A 12,108-nucleotide genomic window follows, 5' to 3' on the forward strand; every position below is an offset into this window, starting at 1 on the left:
GGCGCCAAGCGACCGCATATAGCGTGTGCCCTCTGCGTGCTCCCACAAAGTTACTGGTGGCTAACGGAAAGCAAGTAGTGATCAGTAGCTTTCCTATCATGTGACCGCTGTGACAACCAATCATGGCAGTCACATGATCATAAACCCTGCCCTGCCTTAAAGGGCCAGGAGGTGCCAGCTCCAAGGGGTTAAAAACAAATTTCTCTGTAAGGCAATGGCATAATGTGTTAGTAGCCTTGCCTTCCTCTGAATAAACTGTGGGTATAGGAATGTGTATATTGGATTGTATAATCTTCTTCCCCCTTTTTTTTTTTTTTTTTTTTGTGGTTGAATTAGATTTAGTGGTTAAACTAGCCAGACTAACTATGTAACTATGCATCACATACAAGCACATTGTGAAATACTTAGAATGAAGCACTCTGGTGGTGTGTTGTCACGACTTTCCTCTTCCCCCAGTCTTCGTTCTGGGTTTGCAGGCCCAGGTCCTGTGAATGGCTGAGCCGTAATGACGTAACTCCCATGCACAGGGCTCTGAAGGGACAGCATGGGTATGCCATCTATTCACAGCGCATGTACCAGTGATGTCACCGGCTCCATCCAGTGTAAAGATCTCCTAAACGCTGCAAATTCAGGAGATATTCACTGTACCTACAGGTAAGCTTTATAAGCTTGCCTGTAGGTACAAGTTCAAAAGCAGAGTTTACTACCACTTTAATGTCTCCAGACTGCTGCATGTTATGATGACCAGCAGTGCTATCCAATGAGCTTGGGGGGGAAAATGTAGCATAGCCGCAGCTTCTCTTCTGATTGATTTAGACTCCATTTAAACTCGATTGTCCAGGGGTGCATCAATCAGCAGCATTGGGATACTTTGTTTATGAACTTTATTCTATTTTGATTGATAAGTTTGCGTGGTAAAAACAGACATGTAATAGACAACTTACAATGTTATCTTTCAACTATTGATCAAATCCACTTCCCATAAATGTCATATCAGTCAAATGGGTTATTAACTATAGATCAGGTATTCCTATTGGAAGAAACCAATCGTTATAGAGAGTGTGGCCACCAGGGGGAGATTTTTGGTGGATTATATGAGGTAAATGTAATCAGAAGTGCTGGGAGAAGAGGGGCAGCTGGGTGTATGCACCAGATGGAGGGTTTAAACTATAGTCAGGACGATTCAAGACTCTTGGGAAGAGTTGGGGGGATTCTCAGCAATCTATAAGCATCATAAAATCTGCCTGGGCTCTCCTAGTAATGTAGTGTGCTGTGTGTGTATAATGGCAGGCATTGTGTGATCAGTACAATACACAGTGTATGGGGGGGAGGAGAGGCAGGCCAGGGGGAGTGTCTGTAGTCTGGGCGGTGTGGTGACATGGGAAGAAATGTGTACCAGGGTCACCAGTACTCTGCAGCTGTCGGGGCTCCCACACTGGCTCTTCCCATCTCCTGTGCTGTGCAACACACTGAGAACATTCACCTGGCATAAGGTAACTGTTACCACTATATTACTGCCTGCTATGGGGGGCTCCAGGAGCAGACTGTGCTGGGAGGAAGTCACAGGCACGTGTACTAAGCACATGTGTATGAATAGGGATTGAGGATGTGTGTTTACTATTACTATGTGTAGTAGATGAGAACTATGTACATAGGAGGGTGCTTATCTGGTTACTGCTGTGAGATGTCTAAGGGCTCATTCAGATGGCAGATTAGTGCTGTCCTCTGTACTATACTGCTGGCAGATCTGTGTTTATCCACCTTAGAGCTGCACGTAGAGGCTCTGTGCTGGGATCCATGCAAACACTTCTGCCTGCATGGATTGTGTGGGTTTTATGAACTGCCTGCATGCAGCTCTGAAGTGGATGCACACACCTCTTCCTGCTGCTCAGCCCGGGGGAAGCGACATTAATCTGCTATTTGAATGAGTCCTTACATGGTATTAAACTAAAAAACAGTTTGGCAATCTTTAGATGTGGTGACTGCATTTGTTTTGTTTTTTTTTCCTTTTGTAATCTTTTTTCCATTATTTTACCTGGTGCTTCTACCAGTCTGTTATTTTTTTCAACTCCATTTAAAGCGGAACTAAACCCATTCAAAAAACAGATACATTCCTGGCATGCCAGGAATGATAACTGTCAGATTTGCTTGTGCCAAACTGTCAAACCATTAAATGGCTGGTGTCCTAACTAATCACGTGAAGCACTATGGCAGTTGCAGATCAAACACAGGCAGAGATGGCAGCTTTTTTGGCTGAAAAGGATAGGAGGATTTAGTTCCGCTTTAACAGACTAGGCTGTCCAGGAAAAGTGGCAGCTAGAGGGTTGAGAAAAACCATTTAAAACTGAAAGGAGTGCTTACAATGGGCAGCTTTTATTCCCAAAAGGAAAGGAACACTTGCTATAACTGCTTAAAAATGTTAGCTGGAGCTTGGTTTTAATTTGTTAGGCAAGTCCATATAAATCTGCTAGTGCATCTAATACTACCGTCTCCCCAGATTGAAAATTTTGTGAGGCGGTAAGCTGTAATTTGGATCGAGGAAGATCTATGTCCATGAATTTTGTTACATTACCCCATAAAAACGTAATTGACAAATGAAGATCTTTTGCCGTTGATATTGTAAGTATATACCTGGATAGGATGGTTTCAGGAGCGCATCCAAAGAAGAGATTAATGGCACATTTTCTGAGTCCTCAAGAATTGTGAGCGGGGTACCCCAGAGATCTGTCCTGGGACCAATTCTGTCAAACTTGTTCCTAATGCCATCCTTTTATTGATGATACAAAGCTTAGCAGGGAAATAACCTCAATACAGCAACTTTCCAAGAAGACCTCGATAAAATAGAGAGGTGGGCAGCTATAGGGCAGATGAGGTTTATTATTGAAGCATGTAAATCAATGCACTTGGGAGTCAAAAATATACATGCAAGTTACTGACTAGGTAGGGGGAAAACTTCTGGGGGAATTGAGGATGGAAAAGGATCTGTCTAGGGGTTCCAGTAGATCAGATTCAACAACAGCATGCAATTCCAAGCTGTAGCAAGCAAGGCTAGCAGACTGTTGGCATGCGTTTTAAAAATAGTATTTACTCAAGAGATAAAATTTATAATTCTAGCACTTTACAAAACTCTCTGGTTCGGCCGCATCTTGAATGTAAAGTCCAGTTCTGGTCACCAATCTTCAGGAAGATGAAGAACTGGCAAGAGTCCAGAGAAGGGCAGCAAAGCTAATAAGGAGGCTGGAGGACCTCCGATATGAGGGATGACTACAAATATTAAAGTGGGAGTCCACTTAAAAAAAAAAAAAAAATATTAAAAGCCAGCAGCTACAAATACTGCAGCTGCTGACTTTTAATAAATGGACACTTACCTGTCCCAGGGTCCAGCGATGTCGGCAGCTGACGCAGATCACTCGCTCGACTCTCAGCAGCTTCCGCCGCCATCCTAGGTGAGGGAATCAGGAAGTGAAACGTTGCGGCTTCACTTCCCGGTTCTCTACTCTCTGCGCGTCGTAACTGGTCCCCGCTATCTCCTGGGACCTGTGTATTTCCCAGGAGACAGCGCGGAGGGATGGGAAGAGGCATAGACTCCCGTGGGAGTCTATGCCAGGAAGTGGGTGCAAATACCTGTCTTAGACAGGTATCTGCACCCCCCCCTCCCCCCTGAAAGGTGCCAAATGTGACACCAGAGGGGGGAGGGTTCCAAAAAGCGGAATTTCCATTTTTGTGTGGAACTCCGCTTTAAACTTCTCTATGAAAGAGTAATCTGTAACAATGCTGCTGGTTCAAAGGTGTCTTTGTTGCTCCTCCATCTAGAGCAGAGACACCGTAAGATAGGAAGTTTGTTACTGGCTGGACGTTCAGGCGAAAATGAAGGAAAGCAAAAACGAATGTAACCACCACATTTCAGCTGCAATAGAATACATTTTTGTTTGTAATGCTTCTTTAAGCTGGCCATACACTGTTAGATATTTTCGTTCAGCCTACAGTTGAACAAAAGAAAACTAGCAGATTCCTCCATCCACACTAAACAGCGCAGATGGACATATCCTTCTGCTGGACTATTGTATTCTGACAGCCAGGGCTATTGTTTTCTGATTGGATGCAGCTGCTGTTTGGCCAAATAATCAACCTTTGTCGAACAGAACAGGGCCACCCACTGAGCGAATTTTGGCTGAAAATGTTCTCAATGTATGCCCAGCTTTAGTTTACAGTTATCAGGAGGTGAGTGGATTGGGTACTGATGAGTATGTGTGAGGATTCATTTTAGTGTACATTTATCTTGGCAAAAGTCTACTGGAGAAAATAATTTATTATACCTGCAAGGTCCAAGTCCTGTTTTAGGTGGAAGCAAAAGTGTATATTTTTTATGCGTATTTTAGAGAAAAGTAATGAAGATGCATCTTCATTTATGGGTAAGGACCAAGAAGTAGCTAGTTTGATGGGCAAGGCTGGATTTAGCATTAGGAAAGGTAGGCCTGTGCCTATATGTGGCTGAGAGGCTGGTTTCCTTGCATAGTCATTGGCCACAGATTATGCTCCCATTATCTGATAAAATACTTGCTTATTATTTGAGCTTTTTTTACACATTGTCATGATATCCTAAGCCAAGATAGTACCAGGTAAACAAAAAATTGTATAGGGTAGAGATGCTTTGGGTATCAAATGTTGTGTGCTTACAGCTCCATTGAAAGTAATCTTGCCTTGTTCATGGATATTGAAATGGAGAAATGGAGCAATGCTGTCACTGACTTAATGGGTAGAGGGAGGAAAGAAATAGAGGGGTGTCCTCAATAATTCATCGGTATTAAGTAGGGTCGAAACAACTAATCGATTCTGAAATTAATCGATTAATATTTTCATAATCGATTAATCAGCCAGTAACATAATGGGGTTAAAAAAAATAAAATTAGCCCTTTATAGTACAAAAAGAGCAAATCGCTACTGTAAATATTACTTTCGCTGTTCCACAGTAAAAAAAATGAACCCCCTTAAAGTAGGGATTGTCTGCTCTTTTTGTACTAGGGCTAATTTTAGTTTTTTTTAACCCCATTATGTTACTAAACGTCTTAGGCCTGGTTCACACCTATGCGTTTTTTGGTGCTTTTTGCAGAAACGCACTACAGTTCATTTAACTGCTTGCCGACCAGCCGCCGCAGTTTTACTACGGCAGAATGGCACGGCTGGGGGGTGAAACGACGTTACCTTACGTCGCTTCGTCTTTTGGCCACTAGGGGCAAGCGAGATTAAATACCACCAAAAGAAAGCTCTATTTGTGGGGGGGGGACGTCAAATTTGTTTGGGTACAACGTCGCATGACCTCGCAATTGTCAGTTAATGCGATGCAGTGCCGTGTTGCAAAAAATGGCCTGGTCATTGAGTAGCCAAATCTTCTGGGGCTGAAGGGGTTACTATGGTCTCCTATGGGACATGTTCACATCTATGCTTTTTTCAGCAAGGGTCAGGGACTTTTTTCAACGCAAAACTGTGCTTTTTTGGCCCAATATACTTCAATGGAGAAGCTGCAGAAAAGCATGTAATGCGTTTTTGTAGCAATTTGTGTTTTTATTTAATCTGCCTGACAACAAATTGGCCAAAAAAAATCTAAAAACGCAAATCGCAGCAAAAACGTGCACAAAAATCAAAACGCACAGGAAAAAGCACGGCAAAAACAGATCAAAAGCAAACTGCATAGGTGTGTACCAAGCCTTATGCTGGCCACACGGATCAATTTTCAGATGAGAATATTCATACGAAAAATCTTTGTACGTTCGCTGAATGAAAGAATGTTGTTTGAAATTTTCACTTGCTTTTAACATTCTGCTTTTAAAACCAATGTAATTTCTTAACGAAAACCACGTACACTGTCTGAAAATTCCTTTGAAAAAGATGTTTTCTATTATTTCTAAATTTTCCCGTCACTGTGGTTGAAAACGAACGTCGATTTGACCCCACCGAGTACAAAATCGAACGAACATTCTTAAAATAAATTTTTTTTTGAAAGAAGACATTGTTTTTGTATGGCCAGCATATAATATATTACAGTTCTGTTTGAAAATCTGCAAAACAGTCTAACTTTTTTTTTTTTTTTTTTTTTTTTTCTTTAGATAAAAAAATGTGATCTCTGAGTCTGATGATATTTACCAGCTTCAACTTCTAATAGTATTTACAGTATATCTCCTCTAATAGTAAATACAGTATATATCCTCTAATAGTATATACAGTATATCTCTTCTGTCTGTTATTATTGGATTCGAGATTTTGCTCCCTAACCATATACTGTAGTTGGTTATTTATATTTACCACTTCATATAGATATTTAAGAATAAATCCCCTTTTTTTTTAAACTTAACTAAATTATACACCACACTTTTTTTAAGGTTATTAACCAATTAATCGAAACAATAATCGGCCAACTAATCGATTATGAAAATAATCGTTAGTTGCAGCCCTAGTATTAAGAGATGAGGGATGCTGTCACTGACTAATGGGTATTGGGAAAGGAGCAATAGAGAGGTGCTATCATTAACTCTTTGATATTGGGAGACGAGAAATTGAGGGGTACCACTGACTCATGACTTTTGGGAGAGAACAAATGGAGGGGTGCAATAACTGACTCGTGGGAATCGGGAGACCATAAACTAGGGGGTGCCCTCACTAACTCACGGGTAGTGAGAGGAGAAATTGACAGATGCCAATACAGATTCATTGGTATTGGAAGAGAATTAATGGAGGATTGCCATCAGTGACTCAAGGGTATTATGAGGTAAGGAATTTGAGTACTGAATCATGGATATAGGGAGAGGATTTGAAGGATGTCATAACTGTCTTATGGGTTTTATGACAGGAGGAAGACGCTGACGCTCTCTGATTCGTTAGCATTATAGCTGAAGGAGATTAAAGTTTACTAGACACAATACAATATCCTTTAGATCTTTCAACAAGTATGTAGTGCAAGAGCCTGCCTAATTGGTTGCAAATTAGTAGATGGTTTAGACAGGTTTAATTGTTTGGTCAGATTGTAAAATGTGCGAGATGAATCTAATCTGTCCTGATTTGAAAGGTATTCTGAGTGCATGTGAAGAAAATTTATATATATATATATATATATATATATATATATATATATATATATATATATATATATATATATAATTATAAAATATACTGTAGGTTTGAGAGCCACACTTTTTGTGTGTATAAGAAAAAGGTGCCAGTGTAGGAATAGTCTTAAATTATTGCTAATGACTTTGACGTTAAAATCTGGCCATACATGGTTCGTGTCCCTTTTTTTTGGCAGCCGAGTAAACGGGAAGTGACCTCGCTTCCGTGTTTACAATTCGGAGGCTGGAACGAAGCCGCTCACAGCTTCGTTCCAGACTGTCACTAGCCGCCGGAGGTGGCGGATTGTTGATCGGGCCTCCCGGTGGAACGGGAGGCCCGGTAAGAGCGGCGGGAGGGGGGGACGTCCCCTCCCGCTCCTCCGGTATAACAGCCGAGTGGCTTTTGGCTGCATTGGTTGTTATCGCTGGAAAGCCGATCGCCGGCTCTAAAAAAACAGTACCGGGATGATGCCTGCAGCTGCGGGCATCATCCCGGTATAACCCCCGAAAGCCGAGTACGCACATCTGCGTACGCTCGGCGGGAAGGGTTTTTTTAATGCAAATGTAATAACATCATATAGTCCTATAGAGGACAGAGTAGGAAAGAAGGAGAAATTAGAAGAAGAGAAGTGAGAGATGGGAAAGCATGTTACCAGAGCCTCCCACTGTTCTACCCTATGACATCATTCACATGGTCATCCTAATTTTAAAGTGTGTTTTTGCTGGAAACTGGTCCAAATATGCAACGAGCAGGATTATTTTAAAAGTGTAAATGCATCCTAACAGTCATAATTCCAAGTTTTGACAGGTTTCAACAATAATCTTATATTTTATGAGAGTACAGATGCCCACAAATAATAATTGCCCCCACTAATCAAAAATCTGTTGGATTCAAAGCTTTAAACTAGTAAAGAAAAAAACAAAACTTTTTTTTCTTCATACTTTTATTTATTTATTTTTTTTATTTATTTTTTTTTTAAATCCCCTACACATGTCTATCCTGAAGGACAATAGCTAGCCTGTTAAGCAGAGTGGAGATGTCAGTGGGAAGCAGTGAATGGTATTGGTTATAGTGTCACAAGCTCACGAACTACTCCTTTGTTTTGTTTGTAGTAGGAGTTGGTTGTTGGGTTGTCAAAATGAACAATAGATTCGTTTGCACACAGAACTGATAACATTCCTCTGCCTCCGAAAAATTGTGCAGTATTTTATATTCATAGAGGACTGAAACAATAACCACAAGTATGCAGCATTGGATTTTAAGATCTATTTTAATTACCATGTATTTATTTAACCTTGAACTCCACAACCAATTCTAGGATCTGCAGAATAAATATATCATATTTATTAGAAATTGAGTCTGTGAAATTGCTAAATTAATGAAAAATATGTCAAATTTTATTTATTTTTTTTTTTAAACGCAAAGCCTTTACTTGAAGTCCCTGTTTGACAATAACGTATCTTGTTTTTTTTTTGTTTTGTTTTGTTTTTTGTTTTTTTTAGGTTGGGGCTATTTTCAAGAGGTCCAAGCCACGTAAAGAGAAGCCTCTAAACTTCAGGATGTCCTCACAAGCCTCGAAGGATCAGCTAGAAGGCCAGAAGCCCCCACTGTTAGTTGATGACCACACTGTAGTTACTGTCAGAGAATCAAAAGTTCTAGTTCTTCTAAGGGGTCTTCCTGGGAGTGGAAAGTCAACACTGGCTAAAGATATTGAGCTAAAATATAAAGAAACCTCACGTCTCTTCTCTGCTGACCAGTATGAAATCAAACCAGTAATTAGGAGTTCTAGTGGAGGAGATTATACTAAATTGGATGACGAATTAACAACTTGTTTTGAAAGACGTGAAGCCAATCTGGTTATCCTTGATGACACACATCATGATCATGAGCGCCTTGATGAGTTGTTTGATTTGGCCAACAAGTACCATTTCACTGTAGTTATTCTGGAACCCAAGACACCTTGGAGACTGGACTGTGCACAGTTGAAAGATCGAAACCATTGGAAGTTATCATTAGAAGAGCTTAAAAACCTAAGGCCCTCACTAGAGAAAGATCTGCTTCCTCTGTACTTTGGATGGTTCCTAGCCAAGCGGGATGAGGATTCCCTGAGGAAGACCAGCCATGAGTTTCTGGAACAGCTGGGAAATTTGAAGGCCTTTAAAAAACGTTTACAAGCATGTAGGTATAAAATAATTAATAGAATATAGAAATTTTTAATATAGAAATATATTTATTTTACTTGTTGACAATCCTCATAACTATTGGACTAAAAGGCAAGATAAGTTAGCAGTGTAGGAGACCAAGAGTGGTCGTTTTTAAAACATGTTTGCCCCTGTGCTTCGTATCACTTGGTTTTTAATGCTGTCACCAAGAAGTTTCTTGGTGTATTTGCTAGTATCTGACAAGCATGCATGTTTATATGCACAATAGATGCCTCCACTATAATATTTAATGAACAATAGACTTTTGGCCACAGAGGTCAACCTGGTTAATGCTAATGAATATTGCTGCACTCCTGATCCTTTTTATACTTTTCGTTTCATTAAAATAAATGGGCTTAAATTCTAAATCCACCTCATAGACCATGTTGCACCAATATTTAGGGTGTAACGTGGTTGCAAACAGCCCCCACCCCCCCTGTGAAGGCAGGCCTGTGAATGAATGAACTACAAGTCCTGCCTGGCACCGCAACAGATGCATTTGTAGTTCTCAGTGGAACACAACTATGATAATTACCGCACTCCTAGTCCGTTGACATTTCTTCTGCTCAGTAACAGAAAATCCTTATATCTGTTTGGACATAGAACTTGAGTAAAAATTTACAGGAGCTTTACACTAATCACTAAAAACTGAAATGCTTTGCAGGCTCATTTGCAAAAAATAGTGAATACACTTTTTTTTTTTTTTTTTTTTTTTTTTTTTTGTTGCTGCAAATAAGGTAAATATTATTTTTTGAAAAAGGTGGCCTTTAAAGCACCAGGCACATTGTATGGTCAGAAATAATGTAAGAGCTGAAACATTCCCTTTTTTTAATTTTCAGCAGATATATATAATTGATTACGCTTTTAGTTTTCTACAAGCATGCGATGAGTGTTTTCCCATGTTTCTGTTTTATCTATTGACAGAAATTTCGGAGAAAAAAATTGTAATATGCCATTCAAGTGTATCTGTTGCACCACTAACTGCCAGTTTGTCCAAACTGTAATTTTTGGTATTGGGCATTATGACTAAAAGTTTTTAGAGTAACTTTACAAGACTACATAAATCCGTTCCTGACATGTCCTTTTATACAGCAGGAACAGAATTAAATCTGAACTCCAGGAAAAGTTAAAAATGACCCAAGCAATGCAAAGGTTAAATTCTTGTTTTGTGTAGGGGGAACAGAAAGCAACTATACTTGCCCTACTCCTCATTCTTCTGGCAGCCGGCACTCTCCAACATTCCTGGGATGTGGGCAACTTGCCACACTCGCATACAATGTAGAAATGCTGGTCTTGCATTGTACATGATGACATCGAAGTGCCTGTGGCCAGCAGAGCAGTGAAAAAAACATGGCTTTGTGGAACTGTTCATGCAGCTGGGAGGAAGCCTGCAGGAGTGAGGAGTAAGGTAAGTATTTTTGCTTATTCCTCTACCCCCAGACCTTCAAACATTTAACCCTTGCAGTACAGGGGAAAGCCCCACTACGACAGCATTTTAGAGTTTTGCTAAAGCTGTACCACAACGCAGTCCTTTAAAAAAAGAGAGTTTGAATAGCAGTATGAATAATTCAAGCTACTTTTAGGATAGTAATTGATTGATCCACCCTCTATTTGTCATGGTGACCATTGTTACCAAGGAAGAAAGTAAAAATTTACAGTTGTCACTAGAACAATTGTAGAGGGAAATTTTCCAATGAAGACTGCTTTTTCGGTGACAACTGTTTAGGAGGCCATGTCCTCCCCACACATTTGGAGATTTCTACTCCCTTTTGGAAAGGTTTTCAGTGGCCTTCCATTTCTAACCAGCTAATCAACTGGTTGTTGTAGGTTGGTATGTATTGCAATGCAAACACACGCTAATATATAAACCTACAGTATGTTTATCTGGTAAGACCATATTGTCCTCAGACCTTTAGAGGGCTTTCACACCGAGCTGAGGGGGGCGTCGGCGGTAAAGCGGCGCTATTTAGCCTCTTATCGTCGTTTTGACCCCCCGCTAGCGCCCAAAAAGGGGTTAAATCCACCCACAAAATGCCCCCGAAGCGGCGTTTTGCTGGTGGTATCGTAGCTCTGCTAATTGATTTCAATGGGCAGCAGCGGTGGAGGAGCGGTAAACACACCGCTCCTTCACTACCCCAAAGAAGCTGCTGGCAGAACTTTTCCTGATGTCCTGCCAGCGCACCGCTCCAGTGTGAAAGCCCTTGGGCTTTCACGCTGGAGACAATGGAGCAGCTGTTTGAGGGCGGATTGCAGGCGCTATTTTTAACGCTATAGCGCCTGCAAAACGCCCTCGGTGTGAAAGGGGTCTTGGACATGGCAGATGTGGTAAAGGATGATGGAAATAGAGCAGTTGTCATGTTCCCCATGATGGGAAGCTGCTTTAGGTGGACCTTACTGTAAGGCTTAACAGGTATTTTAGAGACTTTGCAGGAGGCCATATTTTTACCGACCCCTGAAGTAATTTATAATCCCTTTACATTGTTCCCCTGCAGCACCATTTGCTTTCAATAGCAAATAAAAATATCCACTACTTCAGGTGTGGTGAAGCATGTGACTCTCTCCTCTGTTTCTCTGTTGACAGTGCTGGCGCCTGTCAATTGGTTGGGCAATTGGGTTTGCCTTCGATAAGCAAAGCACAAGTGCTCTTTAAACCTAGGTATACATATATTGAAATTCAGGACTAGATAAATTTGGATCTGTGTGTATATACCCATCTCTGTTCAACAGAAATCCCCAAAAAAGATAGCTGTGCTGCCCCCTGCACTCTATACAGTATATACCGTGCCACAATTCATAAGATACAACA

General features: G+C 40.7%; 1 protein-coding gene across 3 annotated transcripts in view; it reads left to right on the forward strand.

Annotated features, from left to right (window-relative positions):
• Positions 1-1,337: 1,337 nt before the first annotated feature.
• Positions 1,338-12,108, forward strand: part of CNP (2'',3''-cyclic nucleotide 3'' phosphodiesterase) — a 33,126-nt gene continuing 22,355 nt past the window's right edge. The window contains exons 1-3 of one of the 3 annotated variants that reach the window (XM_073608398.1): positions 1,376-1,493; positions 6,105-6,763; positions 8,604-9,279. In XM_073608398.1, the coding sequence (XP_073464499.1) occupies positions 6,689-6,763; positions 8,604-9,279 (751 nt within the window). In that variant the 5' untranslated portion in view covers positions 1,376-1,493; positions 6,105-6,688. Of the gene's footprint in view, positions 1,494-6,104; positions 6,764-8,212; positions 8,343-8,603; positions 9,280-12,108 lie in introns of those variants that run through there. The other 2 variants (XM_073608397.1, XM_073608400.1) reach the window with 2 other exon arrangements.

Source organism: Aquarana catesbeiana, linkage group LG12 (genome assembly GCF_042186555.1).
Source record: "Aquarana catesbeiana isolate 2022-GZ linkage group LG12, ASM4218655v1, whole genome shotgun sequence".
NCBI lineage: Eukaryota > Metazoa > Chordata > Amphibia > Anura > Ranidae > Aquarana > Aquarana catesbeiana.